The sequence below is a fragment of the Perognathus longimembris genome, unplaced genomic scaffold (assembly GCF_023159225.1).
Source record: "Perognathus longimembris pacificus isolate PPM17 unplaced genomic scaffold, ASM2315922v1 HiC_scaffold_5346, whole genome shotgun sequence".
NCBI classification, from domain to species: Eukaryota; Metazoa; Chordata; class Mammalia; order Rodentia; family Heteromyidae; genus Perognathus; species Perognathus longimembris.
This window is the reverse complement of record NW_025960763.1, coordinates 276,488-301,130: the sequence shown is the minus strand read 5'-3', so window position 1 is coordinate 301,130 and position 24,643 is coordinate 276,488. Positions and strand designations below refer to the sequence as shown.

Sequence of the window (24,643 nt, the reverse complement as noted above, 5' to 3'; positions counted from 1 at the left end):
ACTGTACTTTTCTTTCCATGTTACTTCTAATTAAATTTTCCTTTACAAAATTTTATTTGCTTTTACCTAAGATAATCCTCTTTATTTTAAGAAATCATGTTCCTTGTTGAGCTCAGGGTGGCCTGTAATTATAACTACTCAGGAGGCTGAGTTCTGAGGCTCCTGGTTTGAACTAGCCTGGCAGGAAAGTCCATGAGACTCTTATCTGCAGTTCACTACCAGAAAAACTAGAAGTGGAGCTGTGGCTCAATGTGGGAGAGCCCTAGCCTTGAGCTGAAGAGCTCAGGGACAGTGTGGAGGCCCAACTACTGAAAAAAACCCAGCAATTTTCCTTATAGGCAAGATGTTGGTTGATGTCTCACCATTCTGTCAAGTATTTGTATGGATCACTAATCATGCTATTAAATCACATACCATTTCAGGTAATTCTTTTCTTGCTGTTGTTGGTTGTTGGGCTTGAACTCAGGCCTAGGTGCTTTCCCGGAGCGTGTTTGTGTTCAAGACTAGTCCTCTGCCACTTGAGCCACAGTGTCCTGTTTTTGAGTGATTAATTGGAGATGAGAGTCTGACAGGAACATGTCTGCCCTGGCTGGCTGCAAACTGAGATCCTCAGGCTCCTGGCTTCACTAGCATGTTTATACTCATTTTCTTTGTCATGCTATTTTTTTTCTCACTATAAAACCAATTGTTTCCTAGATATGAGAGTGATGACACAGGCTGACATGGCAATGGGGATTGTCTTCCTCACTCAGACTGCAGCAGGTGTCCTGGGGAACTCCTTTCTCCTTTGTTTTTATAGCTACACCCTGCTCACTGGACAGAAGGTGAGGCCTACAGACCCCATCCTCAACCACCTGGTCTTGGCCAACAACTTGGTTGTTTTATCCATGGGGATCCATCGCATGCTGGCAGGTTTTGGATGGAAGCACTTCCTGGATGATACCGGATGTAAAATTGTTCCATATTTCCACAGAGTAGCCAGAGGGGTTTCTCTTAACATCACCTGTCTTCTGAGTGGCTTCCAGGTGATAAAGCTTTGTAGTCGAAATTCTTGGTTGACGATCAGCACTAGACTCCCCAAATGCTTTGGCTTATATTGTTCTCTTTTGTGGATCCTGCAGTTTCTGGTAAATGTTTCTGTGCCTGTGAGAGTGACTGGACCAAGACATAACCAAAACCTAACTCTGCCTATGCGTTATAGATTCTGCTCCACAGGCCAACCGCAATCCTTTGGACCTTTCTTAATTGTATTCTTTTTGTTTTCCATTGATGTTGTATGCTTGGTTTTCATGATCTGGGCCAGTGGCTCCATGGTCCTTGTCCTGCACAGACACAAGGAGAGGGTGCGACACATCCATAGCCGCATTCCCTCCCGAAGACCTGACCATGAGACCAGGGCCACGCGCACCATCCTGACCCTGGTGAGCATGTTCGTCTCCTTCTACTGCCTGTCTGCCATTTGCAGTCTTTTTGTTGGTTTCAGTAGGAAGCCTGACCTATGGCTGGTGGACTCTAATGTGTTCCTGAGTACAGGTTTCTCTGTACTGAGCCCCTTTGTGCTCATCAGCCGTGATTCCCGTGTCACTCAGGGTTTTTATTCCTGCTCTAAAAAAGCATTTTCATTATTTGGTTAAGGCAATACATCGCATCAGCTTTCACAGTTGGATCCTAGTTTTATTTTTGCAGCATTAGGATTGAGACTATGTGCTCTGAACTCACTAGGGCAGGCACTCTACTACTAGACACAGGCTCTGCTTCTTTATACCTCTGGTTCTTTTTGAGACATAGCCTTGCATTTTTCCCAGGTCAGCCAGCACCCTCATATTCCTTTTATATGTCTCCTGAAGCATCTGTAACAACAGATGTGAATTAAAATGTTGAGTTTTTTTTGTTGTTGTTGAGATAGACTCTTAGGAATTTATTGTTCAGGCTCAGTTTTATGAACCATCCTAATCTCAGCCTTTAACAGGTATAGGATGACAGGCATGCACCACCCTACCTTGCTACTGCATTTATCTTACACCACTTCCACCACTACTTCTTCTTCTTCTTCTTCTTCTTCTTCTTCTTCTTCTTCTTCTTCTTCTTCTTCTTCTTCTTCTTCTTCTTCTTCTTCTTCTTCTTCTTCTCCTCCTTCTTCTTCCCCTTCTCCTTCTCCTCCTCCTCCTCCTCCTCCTCCTCCTCCTCCTCCTCCTCCTCCTCCTCCTCCTCCTCCTCCTCCTCCTCCTCCTCCTCCCACCTCCTCTTCTTCCTCCTCTCCCCCTCCTCTTCTTCCTTCTTTTTCATTTTGGAACTTGAACTCAGGGTCCAGATATTGTCCCTGAGTTCTTTTTTTTTTTTTTTTGGCCATTCCTGAGGCTTGGACTCAGGGCCTGAACGCTGTCCCTGGCTTCTTCCCGCTCAAGGCTAGCACTCTGCCACTTGAGCCACAGCGCCGCTTCTGGCCGTTTTCTGTGTATGTGGTGCTGGGGAATCGAACCCAGGGCCTCATGTATAGGAGGCAAGCACTCTTGCCACTAGGCCATATCCCCAGCCCTGTCCCTGAGTTCTTTGGCTCACGGCTAGTGCTCTATCATTGGAAACACAGCACCACATCTGGCCTTTTTGCAGTAGTGTATTGGAGGTAAGAATGTCAGGGACTTTACTGTCAGGGTGGCTTTGATCTGAAATTCTCACATGTGAGCTCCTGTGTAGCTAGGATTACAGGTGTGAAAAACTGGTGCCTGGCATACTTTTTAATTTTCAAAATTATGAAATGATTATATAATAAAAGGTATTCTGGAGGAATCTGTGTGAAACTGATAAAAAGAGGCCATGTGAGTACCTCAGAATTGATGTACTTGCCTAGCCAAGACCCTGAAGTTCAAATCAAATAAAGTTATAGAAAGTTTCAATGTAGTTATTGTGGCCTAATGATCTTTCACTGTTAGTTCACTAAACAAACAAGGAATAAGAAAGGTACAATTACTGTCTAACTATCAGTAACAGAGGTTCCAGAAGATGAATCTTTTTACCCTATTTTCCAAGATTTACACTTAACTTTTCTTCATTACCTAGTGAATTGTGTCGAGCAAATGTAATGAGTGGAAATATTAAACTTAGAAATAAACTTCAATATTTAGCACAAAAAATCTATCATTTGTTGGTCTTTCAGATAGGTACCTGAATATATATTATCTTCAAACATATTTATTCCCAATATCTTAAGGTAAAGAAGAGTAGTCTAGAACAATCTGCAATGTGGATTTCAGAGTTCTGAAGAAATCTACCATGCTTGACATGGACCACGAGACATAATGGCAGGTCAAGCAGAAGACTTGTGTAACTACTGGCTCATAAATGTAATGGGGACCAGTCCAGAAATCCATCTTTGTCCTAAAAGTATTAGAGATTCAGTATGAGTTCTGATCTCATGCACAATACCAACAGGTCTACCAAAATATGATTTAGTTGATTGTCAACTGAAATATCATATGCATTTGACAATGTTTTCACAAGTTATAGTTTTGTGGGCTTTTTTTTTTTTTTGTCTTTTTCTTTTTTGGTACTGGGGATTGAACCCAGGATGTTACACTTGCTAAGCAAGTGCTTTGCCACAGAGCCACATCCCAGCCCCTCAAGTTTCTGTTTTATTGAATTACTATAATTTGTTACTAAAATATATATGATATCATTGTGGTCATTCAAATACCAGTAAAGGGGGCTGGGGATATAGCCTAGTGGCAAGAGTGCCTGCCTCGGATACACGAGGCCCTAGGTTCGATTGCCCAGCACCACAGTATTATACAGAAAACGGCCAGAAGCGGCGCTGTGGCTCAAGTGGCGGAGTGCTAGCCTTGAGCGGGAAGAAGCCAGGGACAGTGCTCAGGCCCTGAGTCCAAGGCCCAGGACTGGCCAAAAAAAAAAAAAAAAAAAAAAAAAAAAATCAAATACGAGTAAAGAACTCTGTGTTTGTGAATGTGTGTGGGCTTTTCTGTATTGGATTCCTTTTGACTCGAGATGCAATCACTCTTCTGATAGATATTCAATTTTCCTGCTTTTTCTTGAGTCAATTTTTTATTATTATTTTTGTGGTCTTTGGATTGAACTCAGGGTCTGATTGCTGTCTCTGAGCTACTTTGGCTCAAGGCTAGTGCTCTAGCAGAAGCTAGCACTTCTGCCACAGCACCACTTCTGGCTTTTTCTGAGTAATCTCTTGCAGATAACAGTCTCATAGACTTTCCTACCAGGGCTGACTTTGAAGTGGGATTCTCAGATCTGAGTGTGCTAAGTAGCTAAGATTACAGGCAAGAGCCAAGGGTGCCCCACCTTTCCTTTGAAACATAAGGCTTTGTTAAGGGTTGAGTTTTCATTTTAGAGACAAGAGAAATAAAAATCCCCAAGTATTCACCAAAGCCATATGGCTCAGTTTCATGATCTTATAGAAGAGATTTCATTTTCCTCTACTCACTTCCAATGAGATCATCTTCAAAAGATTCCCCATATTCCCTGGACTTTCTTTACCATGTGGTCTCATCTGCTGGAAGTCATTGTGAAAGTTTAGCAGTGCTCATCAGGATACACAAATCATCAGTGTTTGTCACAGGGAAACTCTGTTCCCCATGCACACTCTATCACTGCACTTCCAGGTTACATGACGATCATGTCCACAAAGGAGATGAGATCATGCAATCCTGAGCCTTTAGGTTGGGGCTCAGTGGCTGAGCATACAAGCTGTTACTACTGACTTTGCGCCTTTTGTCCTGACAGCAAACTCCTACTCTGTCAGCAGCTATTTATTTTCAGGTAAGTGAAAGTATTAAATGTAACTCCTACAAGAAAATGCAGAAATAACTTGTCTGTAAAATATTTATATTGTTGGCAGTTAGAATGTGGCATGTATCTTGTATTTTTATGAAAAATGTGTGTTGAGAGTCATAAGCCTTACTCCTCTCTTGCTTAGCAGTGGTAGATCAGCTCCACGTGTCTTCATATCCTAGAGACCATACAGCTTTGTGTGCTCAGGGAAGAGCATTGTCTGCTCAAATGATCTAATCCATGTCTATATTTTTAACTGTATTTAAAAAAATTCACAATATGGTTCCTTATAGTGTTTCTTTTTCTTCAAATTTTTATTATCAAACAGAGAGGTTACAGTTTCATATGTTAGGCATTGGATACATTTCTTGTACTGTTTGTTACATCATCCCTCATTCCCCCTCCCTGCTCCCCCTTTCCCTTTCCCCTAGGAGGTGTTCAGTTCATTTACACCAAACAGTTTTGCAAGTATTGCTTTTGTAATTGTTTGTCTTTTTTTTTACCCTGTGTCTCTTGATTTTGGTATTCCCTTTCAATTTCCTAGTTCTAATACCAGGATAGACGGTTTCCAATATACTCAGATAAGATTACAGAGATAGTGTAGATACAACCACAGGAAGGTGATACAAGAGCATCATCAAAAGTAGAAGCTACAGATACACATGGGACGTTGAAAGTAGTTACAACTGTGATATAACAATCGTTTCCATAACATGGAGTTCATTTCACTTAGCATCATCTTATGTGATCATAAGGGTATAGCTATTGGGCTCTTGTGATCCTCTGCTGTGACTTGCCTAAACCTGTGCTAATAATTCCCAGTAAGGGAGACCATAGAGTCCATGTTTCTTTGGGTATGGCTCACTTCATTTAGTATAATTTTTTCCAAGTCCTTCCATTTCCTTACAAATGGGGCAATGTCATTCTTTCTGATAGAGGCATAAAATTCAATTGTGTATATGTACCACATTTTCCTGATCCATTCGTCTACTGAGGGGCATCTGGGTTGGTTCCAGATTCTAGCTATGACAAATTGAGCTGCGATGAACATTGTTGTGCTGGTGGTTTTACTGTGATTTTGTTTGTGGTTTTTTGGATAGATACCCAAAAGTGGGGTTGCTGGGTCATAGGGGAGTTCTATATTTAGCCCTCTGAGGAATCTCCATACTGCTTTCCAGAGTGGCTGAACCAGTTTACATTCCCACCAACAACGAAGTAGGGTTCCCTTTGGGCCACATCCCCTCCAACAATTGTTATTGTTAGTTTTCTTGATATATGACATTCTTACTGGGGTGAGATGGAATCTCAATGTTGTTTTGATTTGCATTTCTTTTATGGCCAGTGATGTAGAGCACTTTTTCATATGTCGCTTGGCCATCCTCATTTCCTCATCAGAGAAGTCTCTTTTTAAGTTTTTAGCCCACTTGATGAGGGGGCTATTGGTTCTTTGCGGTTTTGTTTTGGAGGAAGGTAATTTTTTTAGTTCTGCATATATTTTAGATATGAGGCCTTTGTGCGTTGAATGGCCGGTAAAGATCTTCTCCCAGTCTGTGGGCTTTCTGTTCATCTTGTGAGCTATGTCCTTTGCCATGCAGAAGCTCTGCAGTTTGATGCAGTCCCATTTGTCCAACCTTTCTTTGATTTGTATCCTTTCTGGGTCTTTGTTAAGGAAGTTCCGTCCTGCGCCAAGGAGCCCAAGTGTTTCTCCTACTCCTTCCTTTAGTGTTTTCAGGGTGTCTGTTTTGATTTCGAGGTCTTTAGTCCATTTGGAATTGATTTTGGTGCAGGGTGATATATAAGGATCTAGTTTTAGTTTGTTGCATTTGTTGAGCCAGTTTTGCCAGCACCATTTGTTAAAGAGGCTATCTTTCTTCCAAACCATTGTTATAGCTCCTTTATCAAAGATTATGTAGGCGTAGTTCTGTGGGTTCATTTCTGGGTCTTGAATTCTGTTCCATTGGTCTTCAGGTCTGTTCTTAACTGTATTTTTTGTCCCTTTTTTTTTTTTTTTACGTGTGGTACTGGCAATCCTACCTCCAATGTTGCACTTGCTAGGCAAGCACTTTGCCACTGAGCTACATCCCAGCTGGTGCCTGGCTTGCCTAGCACTTTCTTTCTTTGTTGGTCATGGGGCTTCAACTAAGTCCTGGGTGAAGTGTGAGCTCTGTTGCACAAGACTAGCTCTCTACCACTTTGAGCCACAGCACCACTTTCAGTTTTCCAGTGGTTAATTGGAGAGAAAAGTCCCATGGGGTTTTTTTCCTGCCTGGACTGGCTTCCAACATGAATCCTGATATCTGGAATCACATTCCTTAGTTCTCAGTCTCCTGAGTAGCTAGGATTACAGGTGTGAATCACCAACACTCAGAAGCTATCATGTTCATAATGTTTTCATGCTATTTTTGATCCCACAATAAAATCAATAGTTTCCTAGATATGGAAGTGGTGAGCCAAGCTGACATGGAATGGGGGTTGCCTTCTTTACTCAGACTGCAGCAGGGATCCTGGGGAACATCTGTCACCTTTTTTTTTGCCAGTCCTAGGGCTTGGGACTCAAGGTCTTAGCCCTGTCCCTGGCTTCTTTTTGCTCAAAGCTCCCTCTGTGTCCCTTGAGCCACAGTGCCCTTCTGGCTTTTTCTGTTCATGTGGTGCTAAGGAATCAGATCCAGGGCTTCATGCATGCTAGGCAAGCACTCTACCACTAAGCCACATTCCCAGCCCCTGTCTCCTTTGTTTTTACAGCGACTCCCTGCTCACTGGACAGAAGGTGAAGCCCACACACACCATTCTCAACGGTCTTCTCCTTGCCAGCTACTGGGTATTTCATGCAGAGAGATTCCTCAGACAATGGCAGGTTTTGGATGGAAGTATTTCAAGAATAACTCCAGATATCAAGTTGTTTTGTATTTCTTTAGAGTAGCTAGATGGGTTTTGCCTAACACCACCTGTCTTCTGAGTGGCTTCCAGGCCATAAAGCTTTGCAGTAGGAATTCTTGGTTGAAGATCAGCACTAGATTCCCCAAGTGCTTAGGTTTCTATGGTTCCCTTTTCTGGATCCTGCAGCTCCTGGTAAATGTTTATGTGTCTCTGAGATGGATTGGATCAAGACATACACAAAATGCCACTCTGCATATGTGTTATAGATCCTGCTCCTCATTCCCAACTCAAATGCTGGCCACTTTAGTCCATGCAGTCTTATTCTTTTCCATTGATATTATATGCTTGGTTTCCATGATGTGCCTCAGTGGCGGTCTGACACATTCACAGCTGCATTCTCTTCCAACCACCTGACCATAAGACTAGGACCCATCTCACCACCATTCCCCTGGAGAGCACGTTCATCTCCTTCTACTGCGTCTGCATACTTCATTCTTTGGTTGAGTCTACTTAGGAAGCCAGGCCTGTGACTGATGACCACTGCTGTGTTACTGGACCTGTGTTTCTCAGCACTGAGCCCTTTGATGCTCAGCAGCAGAGACACCCATGTCACTCAGTTTTTTTTGTCTTCACCCAAAACATGTTTTCACAATTTTCTTAAATGATTACATCACATCAGATTTTACAGTTGGATCATTGTTGTGTTTTTTCTTAAAGAACTGGCATTCTGACTCTATGCTCTGCACTCCCTAGGACAGAGGCTGTACTACTTAGGACTTGCTCTTATTCTTTTGCTCTGTGGTTATTTTTTAGATAAAGCCTTTTGTTTTACCCAGGTCAGCCTGCACGCTAATATTCTTACTAAATGTATCCTGAAGTATCTGAGATGACATGTGGACCAAGATGCTGATGTATTTTTTTTCTTCAAATTTTTATTATCAAATTGATGTACAGAGAGCTTACAGTTTCATACGATAGGGATTGGATACATTTCTTGTGCTGATGTATGTTTCGTTGAGATAGAGCTTAAGAAATGTTTTGTCCCTGGCTGACAGATAACTGCAACCATCCCAATCTCAGCCTCCCACATTAAAGGATATGACATTGTACCTAGTAGTAGTTGAGATGGGGGTCTTATAAACTGTTTATGTGGGCTGACCTTGAACCTATATCCTCCTGATTCAACCTTACGGATATAAACCACTGTATCCATGTTGGATTAATTTTTCATTCAAATTATTATTATTACCATTATTATTTTTTTGTGAGTCATCTGAATTGAACTCAGGGCTGGGGTGCTATCCATCAGTTCCTTTGCTCTACTGTTTTGAACAACAGCTCAATTTCCAGTTTTCTGTGATTTGGTGCAAATATTAATTTCTTGGGCTGGGAATATGGCCTAGTGGTAGAGTGCTTGCCTTGCATACATGAAGCCTGAAAATGATTCCTCAGCACCACATATATAGAAAAAGCCAAAAGTGGGACTATGACTCAAGTATCAGAGTGCTATACTTAAGCAAACAGAAGCCAGGGACAGTGCACAGGCCATGAGTCCAAGCCCCAGGACTGGCAAAAACAAAAGAAAAGAATCTCTAGCACTTTCTCACCCCAGGCTGGCTTTGACTCGAGCCTCTTGAGAAGCTAGGATTACATGTGTAAGCCACCAGCACTCAAATAAATTTTTATCCTTTTATTTTTTATTTTTTGCCAGTCCTGGGGATTGGACTCAGGGCCTGACCACTGTCCCCGGCTTCTTTTTGCTCAAGGATAGCACTCTACCACTTGAACCACAACTCCACTTCTGATTCTTTTGTTTTGTTATTGTGTTTGTGATGCTGAGGAACCAAACCCAGGGCTTCATGCATGCAAAGCAAGCACTCTATCACTAAGACATATTCCCAACACCAAATTTTTATTCTTAAAAGTATTAAATGATTGTATAATAAAATGTATGCTGTAACAATCAGTGTGAAACTGATAGAAAGAGGGCATTGGAAAGAAAATCAGAAATGGCTCCCTGGATGGAAAAGTATCTGGGGAGTAAAATTATCCTAAATATTTTTCAAAATGGACAAAGAAGAAATTAGCAATATCAAAATGATTGTTTAATTATTATTTAATTTCAGCCATTAGAAGTATTCTGTAACATTACAGGCAGGCCCACAGTTGACTAGAGGTGTCTCTTACAATTTTGTCAGATGTAACTTTGGCTCATAGTCAATTCCAGGTAAGCCATGCTTAAAATAATAGTTCCAGTGATCTCCTAATTGATTCAATTTGAGTATCAGGGCTTTTGACAAAGACTCATTTGATCTGAGGACTGTGGTTCAAAGCCAGGCAAGGTAGAGAAAAGTCCCTGTGAGTTTCTCATCTCTACTTGACCAACAGAGAGCTGGAAGAGTGAGCTCAGGCTGAAAGTGGTAGAGCACTGGCCTTGAGCTAGTGAGCTCAGGGACAAGGCCCAGGCCCTGAGTTCAAGTCCAGAAACTCCCAGAGGGAATTGCCAGTAGAGACAGAATTCTAGCCTGGAAAAGCCACTCCTGGGACAGAAGCCTGTCCTGATGACAATGGAGCATTCAGAGGCAGTTGGAAGTCACTGGTCAGATAAGAGGAGATGGAGTCATATCCTTTAGTCACGTGTGCTTGGCCCTTCAAAATTAATCAGAGTCTGAAGGTAACAAGAATTTAGTTTCTGAGCATACCTATCTAATGCCCATGTTGGTCTACTTCCTTACGGGCAGGAAGTTACACCCTTGGCTGCCTGTCAATAATCTGTTATAGTGGGTAGCTAAGACTCCAAATGGGGTAGTAGTTTAAAACCCCAGCCTCCTGTATCTACTCAAAGACCTTATTGGAAGTGAGTTTTAGGCTGGCACTAGCCACATAAATTCATCAATTCAAGCAAAGAGGTTTGTAGCCAAATGGACATGAGATGGAGTCCCTAGGGACCTTCACTGGGTTTGCTATGCATAGTAAGGCTCAGCAAAGAACAGGCTCCCCAGGCACCCAGGAAAGTGCTTTTGCAAACAAGAGTGCTGAATGGGCTGCATAGTGTAGCCCAAGAAAAAGACTGTGCAGTTGTTAAAAGTTAAATGTTGTATATACTTTCCAGTTTGGAGTAAAAGTATTGTTCCTGATCATGTCTGATAGATAACCCCTTGGTAAAATACCCTGAGGCTTTGGGGCTGTTGTTAGGTAGTGCTACTGTCCCTGAGTCAGCTTGAACAAGTTTGAGGAAATGCAACTTCATCCATCAATTCTCTGTAAGGTCAAGGTACCAAAGACATTTCTGGGAAAATGAGGCAAGGTAGGTACAAGGAGGCATGTAGTCCAGGCCCAAAGCCTTTATGTCTGCCCAGGAAATCCTAGCCTTATTTGGAGAAAATCTACTTAACAAAAGTTGTCACCCTGGTAATTGGCCTTGGGCCACTGCCTAGAAAACCAGTGGGGGCTCTGCTAGCCAAGCCTAGGTACTGGGAAAAAGCCACCAGGAGAATACTGGGAGATTTCCCTAAAGTCAGGCTCCTGCCTTAGGTTAAGTTAAAAAAGTGTCCTCAACTGTAGTCTGGTTCCAGAACTTAGAGGTAGCCCAGCAGGAGGTGGATGCAGCCCTTTCGTTCCATCTTGCACATTCATTTTGGGTTAAGAAGATTGGGAAGCATGGCTGACAGCCATCAGAAAGTGACTCTACTTATCATCCTGAAAGTAGATGGCACCCATGCCTGGCTCCATCACACAGAGCTGATGTCTCTTGGATGGCTCCTTTGGATCTTCTGGACTCAGAACTTGTGTGATATTCTCTCTGCAGTATCTAGATTTGTAAATCTTACCAAGTCAGACCTGGGAAAGGATTACTGGTTATGTTTTTTCAGGCTAATGGAACAGGTGTAGTACAGAAGAGCCTCTTGTAAACTTTGGTTAAAGTAACTTGGTTAGGAATACTGCTAAGGGCTGAATGCAGACCTCTCACTGAGAAATCAGTGATTTGCTTTCATGTACATAAATCCAGTGTGGAATAAAGAAGAGATGCTGATCTAACAGGCACCATCTTGGCCACATGGTGAATAGGGAATTGGAGCTATTTTGTCCTCTTGGTGATGGGCATGCATGCCTGAATTTCTAGAGCCAGAAGCAGAGACTTTGTCAATAGATTCCTGGACTTGTGAGTCCAGTGCCCTAAACTTGGGAAACCTGAGTTTCTTGTGCCCCTGCCCTGTGCCCCCGCCCCTATTTAGGCCCTGACCAGCTCAGGCCCCCTATGCTATGCCTCTTGTGCTGTGTCTCCTGTCTCCTGTCTGTCCTGCAGTCACTATGGTGTTCCATTTCAGCTGCCTATTGGTGTGGATCTCGGTTGTTGGAATTGTTTTGCTGCTCTTTCTTTCCTCTCCTCTCATGGCTCAATTTACTTTTTTTTTTTTTTAAATTAAACTCTTTTCTTTATTGTCAAAGTGTGGTACAGAGGGGTTACAGATTCATATGTAAGGCAGTGAGTACATTTGTCCAACTTGTTACCTCCCCCCTCATTTCCACCCCCTTCCCCCTTATCCTCTCCCCCCGAGTTGTGCAGTTGATTTACACCAAATTGTTTTGCAAGTATTGCTTTTGGAATGGTTTGTCTTTTTATCCTTTGTCTTTCAATTTTGGTATTCCCTTTACCTTCCCCAGTTCTAGTACCCGTATAAACAGTATCCAGGGTATTCAGATGAGATATAGTGGTAGCAGGAATACAACCACAGGAAGGGAATACAAGAGAAAACTAAACAAAACAATCAATCATGGCTCAATTTTCTGACAGTGTTCAGTGTATTCCAGGGGTTGCAGGTCTTTGTGACAGGAGTCCCCTGCACTCTCTGGCTCTTCAAAAAGATTCCTGGTTCTCTCAATGTGTGGCTTCTGTGTTTCCTCACTGAGATATTTTACAACATGCTGAGTAAATGTAATGAGTTGAAGTACTAAACTTGGAAATCAAGTTCAATATTTAGTACAAAAACAAAATGTTATTACTAGTTGTTGTTTTTAAATGGACACCTGAAAACATACTAACTTCAAACACATTTAGATCCGGCATCATGAGATAAACGAGAATGACCTGTCACTTGGAAGATGGGGATTTCAGAGATCTGAATAAATCCACCATGTTTGGCATGGACCAGGAGACATAGTGACAGGTTAATTAGTAACCTCTGTAACTGCTGGTGCCTAAATATAATGCAGGGCCAGCGCAGTATTTCTTCTTTGTCCTGAAAGTATGATAGACTCAATAGGAGTATGACCTCATGCACAAGATGAACAGTCCTACCGGAAGGTGACTTAGTTGATATTGAACCAAAAACTAGTATATATTTCACAAGTTTTAATTTTATTAAATGACTGGAAACAGTTCCTACAATACACATAATTTGAATGTGGTGATTCAAATGTAGGTAATTATGCATATGAGAGACTGTGTGTGTTTGAGTTTGTGCAGATAACAGTCTTTCAGACTTTGTGTCTAGGCTGGCTTTTAGCCACATCCCCAGATCTCAAGACTCCTTACTAGTTAAGATCACATTCTTGAGCCACAGACACTCATTTTTTTTTTCGTTTTCCTTTTCTTTTTAACTTAATGCTTTGCTAATGAAAGAAATTGCATCTTGGAGACAAGAGAAACAAAACACCCTAAAAATTCACCAGATCCATTTGGTTAGTTTCACACTCTTATACAATAAATTTCCTTTTCTTCTACTCATTATAAATGAGATCATCTTTAAAAGTTTCTGCATATTCCCTGGACTTGCTTTCCCATATGGGCTCATCTCTTGGAAGTTTTTGTGAAAGTTTAGTGGTGCTCATGAGTATACACAATTCACCAGTGTTTGTCACAGGGAAACTCTGTTCCCCATGAAGACACTGTCACTGCACTTCCAGGTGACACGATGATCACGTCCACAAAGTAAATGAGATCATGCAATCCTGAGCCTTCATCTGGGGCTTCAGTGGGTGAGTATATGCACTGTGACTACTGCCTCTGCTCCTCTTGTCCTTACAGCAAATTCCTACTGGGTCAGCAGCTATTCTTTTCAGGTAAGTGACAGTACTAAATGTAACTCATGTCAGAAAACGCTGAAGTATCTTTTCTGTAAAATGTTTGTGCTGTGGGGGGTTAGAATGTGGCCCATGTCTTTTATTGTTAGGAAAAATGTGTGTTGAGAGTCCCAGGCCTCTCTCCTCCCTTGGCTAGCAGTCTTGTTGCAGTGCCACATGTCCAGAGCGAGTCTGGATCCTGATCAGTAGATTGAAGTTATTTCTATAAAATCATTGTGGAGAAAAATAAAGAAACCCTCCTCTGTGTATCAGAGGAGAAGGGAGAGGGCTGTCCATCCTAGTGTGAGAGTGTTAGAAGTATAGAAAGTCTGAGTCAGTCTTTTGATGCTCTCTGTAAAAAAAAAAAATAAATAAAAGACCCTCCAGGGCGCGGGCCCTTCCCCATGCCTGCCCCTGTGAGAGCCACCTTCCCTGTGATGAAGGGGGAAGGTAACTACTGCCCGCTCCTAATTCAAACTTCTCCATCTGTGTGTGGAGTTCAAAAGGCTATACTGACTGCAAAGGAGTGTGTGTGTGTGTGTGTGTGTGTAGATACTGGGGATTTCCAACTTTTTCTTGTTTTACAAGACAAAGGCAACTGGCAGTATATTTTAAATTTTAAGGAACTGAAAGAAATTAGGACTTCCACTGCTCAATATGGGGCAACTACTCTTTTTACGTAATACCTGATTGATAGTTTGGTCTGACTGGCCTTATGCCCAGGGGATTGAAAGACAATTGCTCAGTCCTGCCTCAGTGGGGGAGATTATTTGTTATGGAAGGCAGAATGGATGGAAAGGTCTGATCAGGTGGCAAAATACAATAACTACACCAACATCCCTGTATCCTATGACATGCTGGTGGGTGCAGGTGACTATTCTGATATTCAGCAACAGATCAATTACCCCAAAGTTGATTATGGCAAATTAATAAATGTGCAACCAAAGCCTGGAGGATGTTTCCTACTTCTGGGGCCCGGACTGAGCAGTTGCCTAAGATCAGACAGGGGCTAAATGATGTTTTTAAGACTTTGCCTCCTGGGACAGTAGAGTTAGTATTTTTTTTTTTTTGGCCAGTCCTGGGCCTTGGACTCAGGGCCTGAGCACTGTCCCTGGCCTCTTTCTGCTCAAGGCCAGCACTCTGCCACCTGAGCCACAGCACCCCTTCTGGCCGTTTTCCATATATGTGGTGCTGGGGAATCGAACCGATAGCTTCATGTGTAGGGGGCAAGCACTCTTGCCACTAGGCTATATTCCCAGCCCCGTAGAGTTAGTATTGAGCAGGTCCATCTGGACTATGAAAGGATTGTCTTTCCCTGTATTTTTATTTATTTATTTATTTATTTATTTATTTATTTTTATTTTTTTTTTGCCAGTCCTGAGCCTTGGACTCCGGGCCTGAGCACTGTCCCTGGCTTCTTCCCGCTCAAGGCTAGCACTCTGCCACTTGAGCCACAGCGCCCCTTCTGGCCATTTTCTGTATATGTGGTGCTGGGGAATCGAACCTAGGGCCTCGTGTATCCGAGGCAGGCACTCTTGCCACTAGGCTATCTCCCCAGCCCCTCCCTGTATTATTGATAAAAACTATGCAGGAAAAATTAAAATCATGGCTGGACTGGAAAGAGGAACCTTGCTTGTTTCTGCATATACTCCCATTGCCCAATTAATTTTACTTCCTTTAGTTCCTCTTTTTAATGAGTTTCCTCAACCCATCGGGAAATAGAGGCTTTGGCTCCACAGATAAGGCCTTTTGGCTTCAGAGAATTACAGAGGAGAGAAGCTTTTTATAGGTCTAATTGACACCGCAGCTGATGCTTCTGTTATATCTGGCGTACAGTGGCCCCCTTCCTGGCCAAAAGAAGATAACCTCACCCTGCTGCAGGGTATAGGCATGTCCAAAGTTACTAAAAAAAAGTTCTGCCACACTACGGTGGCTAACCAAGGAGGGTCATTCGGGCATTTTTCAACCATTTGTTTTACCTGATCTTCCACTAAATCTAGGGGGCCGTGATGTGCTGTCTCAGATGGGTGCTTACATCCACAGTCCCAGTCCAGTTGTTATTCAACAAATGCTTAATCAAGGGTATGATGGGATGTCAGGTCTGGGACTGCAAGGGAAAGGAAGTTTGGAACCTTACTAGCCTGTTGCAAACCCAAACAGACAAGGCTTGGGTTTTCAACAGGGCCACTGATAATGGCAGCTTTACATGCAGAACCTATATGTTGGAAAACCTCAAGATCAGTGGATCAGTGGCACTTACCTGAGGAAAAACTTGAAGCTGCCAAGGCTCTAGTTCACGAGCAATTGTTACAAGGCCATATTAAGCCTTCCACTACTTTCTGGAACATCCCTATATTTATTATTAAAAAGAAACCAGGAAAATGGAGACTTCTCCAGGACTTGAGGGAGGTTAACAAGGCTATGTTTCCTATGGGCGCCTTACAACCTGGCTTGTCCTCACCAACAGCTATTCCCCTTATCTTTTACCCTATTGGTATTGGATTTAAAAGATTCCTTTTTTTTTTTTTTTTAACCGTACCTCTCTATCCAGGGGATGGAGAAAAATTGCCATTTCTGTTCCCAGCATTAATATGATTCAGGCCTACGATAGATATGAATGTACAGTGCTGCCCCAAGGAATGACCAACAGCCCCACGTTACGCCAGCTATATGTGGACAAGGCCATACGGCCAATATGTAAAAAATATCCCTCTGACTATATTATTCATTACATAGACTAATTGAAGCATCCTAATTGAAGCATCCACTGAGCAACAAGTTAATCGTATTTTCCAGGATATGCAACAGTCCTTATGGCTATATAACCTGATTTTGGCCCCTGAAAAAGTTCAGAGACAACATCCCCTTTCATATTTAGGTTATCACATCTCCAGCAGGAGGGTCATTCCCCAATAGCTAAAAATAAGGACTGAACAGTTACAAATTCTTAATGATTTTCAAAAGTTACTGGGGGATATTAATTGGATTCGTCCTCCATTAAGAATTACTTCCAGGGCTGGGAATATGGCCTAGTGGCAAGAGTGCTTGCCTCCTATACATGAAGCTCTGGGTTCGATTCCCCAGCACCACATATATAGAAAACAGCCAGAAGTGGCGCTGTGGCTCAAGTGGCAGAGTGCTAGCCTTGAGCAAAACGAAGCCAGGGACAGTGCTCAGGCCCTGAGTCCAAGGCCCAGGACTGGAAAAACAAAATAAAACAAAACAAAAAAGTATTACTTCCAAGCAGTTACAACCCCTTTTTTAGGGGTTTTTTAGATTTTATAGGGAGACTCTACCCCAGGCTCTCCAACAAAACTTACACCTAAACCAGTTGAGGCCTTAGAAGTTATTAAAGGTGCAATTAGTGAGCCCCAACTTGTTCATGTAGATTATTCCCAACCTATTGTTTTATATATTTTAAATTTTAGTAAATTTCCTATTGCTGTTCTTTGGCAGGATGCTCCCATTGAATGGATGTTTTTTTGCATTCCATGAGTTTAATTATCCCCTTGATTGCTCTAATTTCCTCACTTATTTCTAAGGGAAGTAGGCACTGTATTTCGTTGATTGGGCATGAGCCTGATGCATTAGGCCTGCACATGACTAGGTCTGAGTTTGAAAGCCTGTTACAAACTTCCATGGAATGGCAATTTTCCTGGGCAGGTACTTTTTCACTGCCCACATCACCATCATTATAGTTTGCTGATGATCACTGTATTACTGCCTGCTCCTTTATTTCCCCCAAGCCTATTGCTGATGTTCCCAATGAGCTTATTGATGAGTCTAACAATGGAAAAGTGGGGCTCATGTTGCAATGCCCTCATCAGACTTCCACCACAAAGGTTCAGTATAATAGCATTTCTGCACAAGGGTGGAGCTGTTTGTCACCATCTTGACTTTACAGCAGCATTCCTTTGCTATAATTTTGTACTTACGTTTCCTGTTTTACTATGCATCCAGGATGTCATTATTCTTACTTCAGATGAGGAGCTGCTGCACCTTTTTACTTCCCTCCAGCAAGAACTGTTACAGCACACAGCTCCTGTATTTATTATCATATACGTGCTCATTCTCTTTTGCTTGGACCTTTAACACATGGCAATGCCCTTGCTGATGAGTTAACTCAGTGTGCTTATTCAATGTCCTGCTGATGCCACACGTGACACCCATCAAAAATTTGATCAAGGGTTGGGAATACGGCCTACTGGTAAAGAGTACTCACCTCGTATACATGAAGCCCTGGGTTCGATTCCTCAGCACCACATATATAGAAAAATCCAGAAGTGGTGCTGTGGCTCAAGTGGTAGAGTGATAACCTTGAGCAAAAAGTAGCCAGAACAGTGCTTAGGCCCTAAGTTCAAGCCCCAGGACTGGCAAAACAAAACAAAACAAATTGATCAAAATGCAGCTACCCTTTGTAGACAGTTTAGATTAACACATGAGAAAGCCCTGCTATAGTTCGTCAATGTGCCCATTGAGTTGACCCATGGGGTTTCTCGCCTTGGAAGTTGTGGCAAATGGATGTGACCCATGTCCCCTCCTTTGGACACTTGTCCTATGTTCCTGTTTCTGTAGCCACTTACTCTGGATTGCTTTTTGCCTCCTGTCACAGAGAAGAGGCTAATAGAGCTGTTGCTGCACATTTATTTGCAGCTTATGGGTTTGCTTCAACAAACTAAAACTGACAGTGGTCCTATCTATACTTCTCAGGCCTTTAAAACATTGTGCTCACAACTATTACTCTAACCACAGGTATCCCCTACAATCTTCAAGGACTAGGCATTGTGCACTGAGCCCATGCTACTTCAAAAAATGAAATTCAAAAATAAAAAAGGGGGAATTTGCTCCCCGGAAGGCTTCACCACATACCATTGTATCCCTATCTATTTTTGCTTTAAATTTCTTAAATGTCTCCCTGGATGGCTTCACTGCTAGGCCGCGCTGATGGGAGGGAGCTGCCATGCCCACGACAATGGTGTGATGGAAAGATTCTCTGACAGGAGTCTGGAATGGTCCCAATTCCCTCTTCCCATGGGGCCAAGGATATGCTTGTGTTTTCTCACAGGATGCGGAGGCACTGAGGTGGATTTCAGGCTGGCTCCTCGTCCATGCTGAGACTCCGTCAGTCATTCCAGAAAATGAGCTTGAAGGAGCATGTGCCTCAAACCTGCAGCTGGGGGGCTCCATTGACAACATGGGGGCAAAAAGAGGCCCTAACCTCAAAGAGTCAGGAGACAGTGGAAGAGGCAGAAAAGACTCACATGCCTGAAACCATGTTTATGGCTATGCTGGCCTTGATAACTTTTGCCCAGGTGTCAGCTGAAGTCCACTGGGCCTACTTGCTTGAACCCCCTGTTGCTGGTCCAGTGTCATGGAAGGAGCCGTCCATGAGAGTGTTCACCAATGCCACAGGGCTCTTTGGGGGAGAGAGTGCTGGATTTCTGGAGCCATGTTCTAAGCCAATAGAATGGACTGGGCTGCCTGCTAGCCCGCCTATTTCCATGTCCATGGACAGCATGCATTTATGTGTTAATGTGGTAGAATGTACATGTATTGTAAGGTATTCAGGGATAAACTATGGCCTTGGTTTTTTTAGGGGAGAAAAGATATTCAGATGGAAAAATATGAAGCTTATGCATAACACTTCTAGAGTTGCTTTGGCAGGAGATGCTGTTCACCCCACCTGGATTGCACTATGCCCAGAGGTTTCCGCAGCTGCCGATAACCAGCCACCATGGAGGGCCTGTGGGTTTGACATCTTGTCCACTCTTCCAGTGGTGGGAGTCCCCCACTCTGCATTGCAGAACTGGTCCCAGAGGAATGAGATGATCAATGGGATCTTTCCGGCCACCATCTTGGTCAGCCCACGTGGACAAGCTCACCCTGACATCTGGAGACTGGCTGCTGCCCTGAGGCCTACTTGGACTAATGCCTCTTACCTTCCTGTGCCTTCATCCCAGGGACCTATCCCATCCCCTGATTTTGTGTCATATACTGTGCAAGCTTGTGTTATGCATCCTGACATGCTGCTGGTTGGGTCAGGTGTGGTTGTAAAGTATGGGGATGTGTTTCATGCCTCTTGCACGAATAATTGTGTTCTCACTAACTGCATAAGTAATCTCAAACATCCTGGAGCAGTTATAGTGTTTGTAACTATGCAACCCCCTTATCTTATGTTGCCTGTGAAGTTGATGGAACCATGGCATAGTGACTTAGGGCTCCAATTTGCTGTTGAGGTTCACAAAGCTCTTAGCTGCTCCCACAGATATTTGGGAACATTGATTGCCAGCATTATTGTTACCATCACTCTCATTGCTAGTGCCACTGCTTCCACTTTGGCCCTTACCCAAACCATACATACAGCACAGCATGTTAATACTTTGCCTAAAAATGTTTCTGGTCCCCTTGGGACACAGGCGGGAGTAGATGAAAAGATCACAGAATGTCTGAATGCTTTGGAAACAGCCATGCTGTATGTTAATAATCAGGTAAAAATGACTTGCCATGCTAATTATCAATACATTTGTGTTGCCCCTCTTAAATATGATGGAAATGTGACTTGGACCAATGTCCAGTGTCATATTTTAGGAATGTGGTCCCATGATAATTTGAGCTTTGAAATGATGCAGCTTCAGGGACAGATATATGATATTGACCACCCCACCCTACAAGTGGCAGACTCCACAGACTCAGCTGCCTCAGTTTTCCATTATCTACAGGGATTTTACCCAGGAAATGTGTTAGAGCACTCTTTTTGGTATTCTTTAGGCATTTTCCTGTTCATTCTTTTGGTCTTTATTTCTCTGCCATTCCTCCTGAGATGTATGACCTGTTCCTTAGTCCAGGTTCAGGCTGATAGGCAATTGCTCAATTTAAAAAACAAAACAGGGGGAGATGTTGCAGACCCTGGGGTGCCAGGAGCTGGCAAGGTGTGAGCAAAAGCTCCACAGCCATTGACTCCAACCATCAGGGCTGCAAATCTTTGCCCTTTTGTTTGGGGGAAGTGCTTCTTACTAATTATGTTCTATATCTTATTTGAAGCATTCAGCTTCTGGGCCTGGGGGGCTTTCTTATCTGAGGTAGCATGGAAGACAAGGATTGATTGGAATAGAATGAGGAAGGATGCCTGCTATCTACACACCCCTAACCCCCGCAGTGGGTCCGAGGACATTATGCAAACTTGTGGCAAATATCGAAGGTGTATACAGCTAAGGATTTTGCTAAAATAAACAGAGTTGTGCCATTAGCCTTCTCTTCATTTCCATCATCATCAATCCCTTTGCCCTTCAGAATCCTTGTTCATGCTGGGTCTGGCCTGTGGCAATTGTTCTCATTTTGTTTTCGTGCTTTTTGTTGGTCTCACAATAAAACCAATTATTTCCTAGATATGAAAGTGATGACACAGGCTGATATGGCATTGGGGATGGTCTTCCTCACTCAGACTGCAGCAGGCGTCCTGGGGAACTCCTGTCTCCTTTGTTTTTACAGCTACACTCTGCTCACTGGACAGAAAATAAAGCCCACAGACCCCATCCTCAACCATCTGGTCTTGGCCAACAACCTGGTTGTTTTATCCATGGGGATCCATCGTACGATGGCAGGTTTGGTATGGAAGCACTTCCTGGATAATATGGATGTAAAATTGTTCCATATTTCTACAGAGTAGCCAGAGGGGTTTCTCTTAACATCACCTGTCTTCTGAGTGGATTCCAGTTCACAAAACTTTGCACTAGAGCTTCTTGGTTGAATATCAGCACTAGATTCCAGAAACACTGTGGCTTCTTTGCTTATCTGTTCTGGATCCTGCAGCTCCTGGTAAATGTTTCTGTGCCTGTGAGAGTGAGTGGACCAAGACGTAACCAAAACACAGCTCTGCCTATGCGTTATAGATTCTGCTCCACAGGCCAACTGCAATCCTTTGGGCCTTTCTTAATTGGAGTCTTTTTGTTTTCCACTGATGCTATATGCTTGGTTTTCATGATCTGGGCCAGTGTCTCCATGGTCCTTGTCCTGCACAGACACAAAGAGAGGGTCCGACACATCCATAGCAGCATTCCCTCCCGAGGACCTGACCACAAGGCCAGGGCCACGTGCACCATCCTGACCCTGGTGAGCATGTTCGTCTCCTTTTACTGCCTCTCTGCCATTTGCAGTCTTTTTGTTGGTTTAGGTAGGAAGCCTGACCTATGGCTGGTGGACTCTACTGTATTACTAGGTACAGGTTTCTCCGTATTGAGCCCCTTTGTGCTCATCAACTGTGATTCCCGTGTCACTGAGGCTTTTTATTCCTGCTCTAAAAACACTTTTTTATAATTTGTTAAACAAATTATGCAATACATTATATCAGCTTTTACAGTTGAATCCTAGTTTTATTTTTGCAGCATTGGGATTTAGACTCTACGCTCTGAACTCATTAGGGCAGGCACTCTACTACTAGACACAGGCCCTAGTTCTTTTTCACTCTGTTTCTCTGTGAGATATAGCCTTGTATTTTTTCCCAGGTCAGCCAGCACCCTCATACTCCTTTTATGTGTTTCCTGAAGTATTTCTGACAACAGATGGGAACTAAAATGTTGAGGGAGAAACTTAGCAAATGTGTTTGCTCAGACTCACTTATATGAATAATCTCAGTCTCAGCCTCTCACATGGATGGGATGACAGATGTGCACCACCTCACCTTGCTAGTACTTGAAGTGGGATTTCATGAACTGTTTACCTGGACTGGCTTTAAACCTGCATCCTCCAGATTCTGCCTTACAGTTGTGAGCCCCTGGATTTATCTTACATCAGTCTTTGGTCTAAATTATTATTATTATTGGTCAATTGTGGGACTTGAACTCAGGGCCCCAACATTGTACCTGAGATTTTTTCCTCACCGCTAGCACTGTACCATTTTGAGCCACAGGGTCACTTCTGGCCTTTTCTGAGTAGTTTTTTGGAAATAAGACTGTCAGGGACTTTCTTGTCAGGCTGGCTTGGAACTGACATTCTCACATGTCTGCCTTCTGTGTAGCTAGAATTACAGGTGTGAGAATCCAGTTCCTGGCATACATTTTTATTTTTAAATTATCTAATGATTATGTAATAAGAGGTATTCTGGAGGAATGCATATGAAACTGACAAAAAGGGCCATGGGAGTGCCTCAGAATTGATGTACTTGCTTAGGCAAGACCCTGAAGTTAAAAAAAAAAAAGTTATAGAAAGTTTCAATGTAGGGATTGGGACCTAATGATCTTTGACTGTTAGTTCTCTAAACAAGGAATAAGGAAAGGTATAATTGCTGTCTACATATCAGTAATAGAGGTACCAGAAAATGAATCTTTTCACCCTATTTTATAGGACTTACCCTTAACTTTTCTTCATTACCTAATGAATTGTGTTGAGCAAATGTAATGAGTGGAAATATTAAACTTAGAAATAAATTTCAATATTTAGCACAAATAAGTATATCACTTGTTGGTTTTTCAGATAGGTAGCTGAAAATATATTATCTTAAAAATATTTATTCCCAGTATCTCAAGGTACAGAAGAGTAGTCAAGAAAAATCTGCCATGTGGATTTCAGAGATGTGAAGAAATCTACCATGCTTGACTGACTTGGACCAGGAGACATAATGGCAGGTCAAGCAGAAAGCGTGTGTAACTGCTAGCTCATAAATATAATAGGGACCAGTCTAGAAATCTATCTTTGTCCTAAAAGTGTGAGAGACTCAGTATGAGTTACGACATCATGCACAATACCAACAGGTCTACCAAAATATGATTTTTGATGGTCAACTGAAACATCATATGCATTTGACAATGTTTCTACAAGTTATAGTTTTATTAAATTACTGTAATCTGTTACTGAAATATATATCATTTCATTGTGGTGATTCAAATCTAGGTAAGCACCTCTGTGTTTGTAAATGTGTACGGGATTTGCCTTTTGACTAGAGATGCAATCTCTCTTCTTGTAGATATTCAGATTTCCTGCTTTTTCTTGAGTCAATTTATTATTATTATTACTTTGATAGTCTTTGGCTTGAACTCAGGGTCTGAGTGCTGTCCCTGAGCTACTTTGGCTCAAGGCTAGTGCTCTAGAACGATTGCCACAGTACTCCACTTCTGGCCTTTTCTGAGTAATCTCTTGAAGATAACAGTCTCATAGACTTTCTATCAGGGCTGACTTGGAACTGTGGTTCTCAGATATCAGCCTGCTGAGAAACTAAGATTACAGGCAAGAGCCACAGGGGTCCCCTCACTCCACTTTTGAACATAATGGTTTGCTAAGGAAAGAATTTTCATCTTGGAGACATAAGAAATGTCTTTAAAAAACCCACCCCTATTCACCAAAGACATATGGCTCAGTTTCATCATCTTATCCAATACATTTCATTTTCCTCTACTCACTTCTAATGAGATCAAAAGTTTCCCCATATTCCCTGGGCTTCCTTAACCATGCAGTCTCATCTGTTGGAAATCTTTGTGAAAGTTTAGTGGTGCTCATGAGTATACACAATTCATCAGTGTTTGTCACAAGGAAACTCTGTTCCCCAAGCACACACTGTCACTGCACTTGCAGGTGACATGATGATCACGTCCACAAAGGAGATGAGTTCATGCATTCTTTTTTTTTTTTTTTGGTCAGTCCTGGGCCGTTGACTCAGGCCTGAGCACTGTCCCTGGCTTCCTTTTGCTCAAGGCTAGCACTTTGCCACTTGAGCCACAGCGCCACTTCTGGCCATTTTCTGTATATGTGGTGCTGGGGAATCAAACCCAGGGCCTCATGTATACGAGGCAAGCACTCTTGCCACTAGGCCATATCCCCAGCCCCGAGATCATGCATTCTTGAGTCTTTATCTGGGGTTCAGTGGCTGAGCATACATGCTGTGACTGCTGCCTCTGCCCTTCTGGTCAACACAGTA

The 24,643-nt window shown here is 42.7% G+C and overlaps 1 protein-coding gene and 1 long non-coding RNA gene across 2 annotated transcripts; both read left to right on the top strand.

The window, feature by feature from the left end:
• Nucleotides 1-707: 707 nt before the first annotated feature.
• Nucleotides 708-1,634, top strand: LOC125345151 (vomeronasal type-1 receptor 1-like). The gene has a single exon (XM_048337381.1). The coding sequence runs from the start codon at nucleotides 708-710 to the stop codon at nucleotides 1,632-1,634; it is 927 nt and encodes a 308-aa protein (XP_048193338.1).
• A 15,114-nt stretch (nucleotides 1,635-16,748) lies between these two features.
• Nucleotides 16,749-18,065, top strand: LOC125345157. Its single transcript, XR_007209709.1, has 2 exons — nucleotides 16,749-16,848; nucleotides 18,019-18,065. It is a non-coding gene; the product is annotated as an uncharacterized LOC125345157 (long non-coding RNA).
• Nucleotides 18,066-24,643: the final 6,578 nt, after the last annotated feature.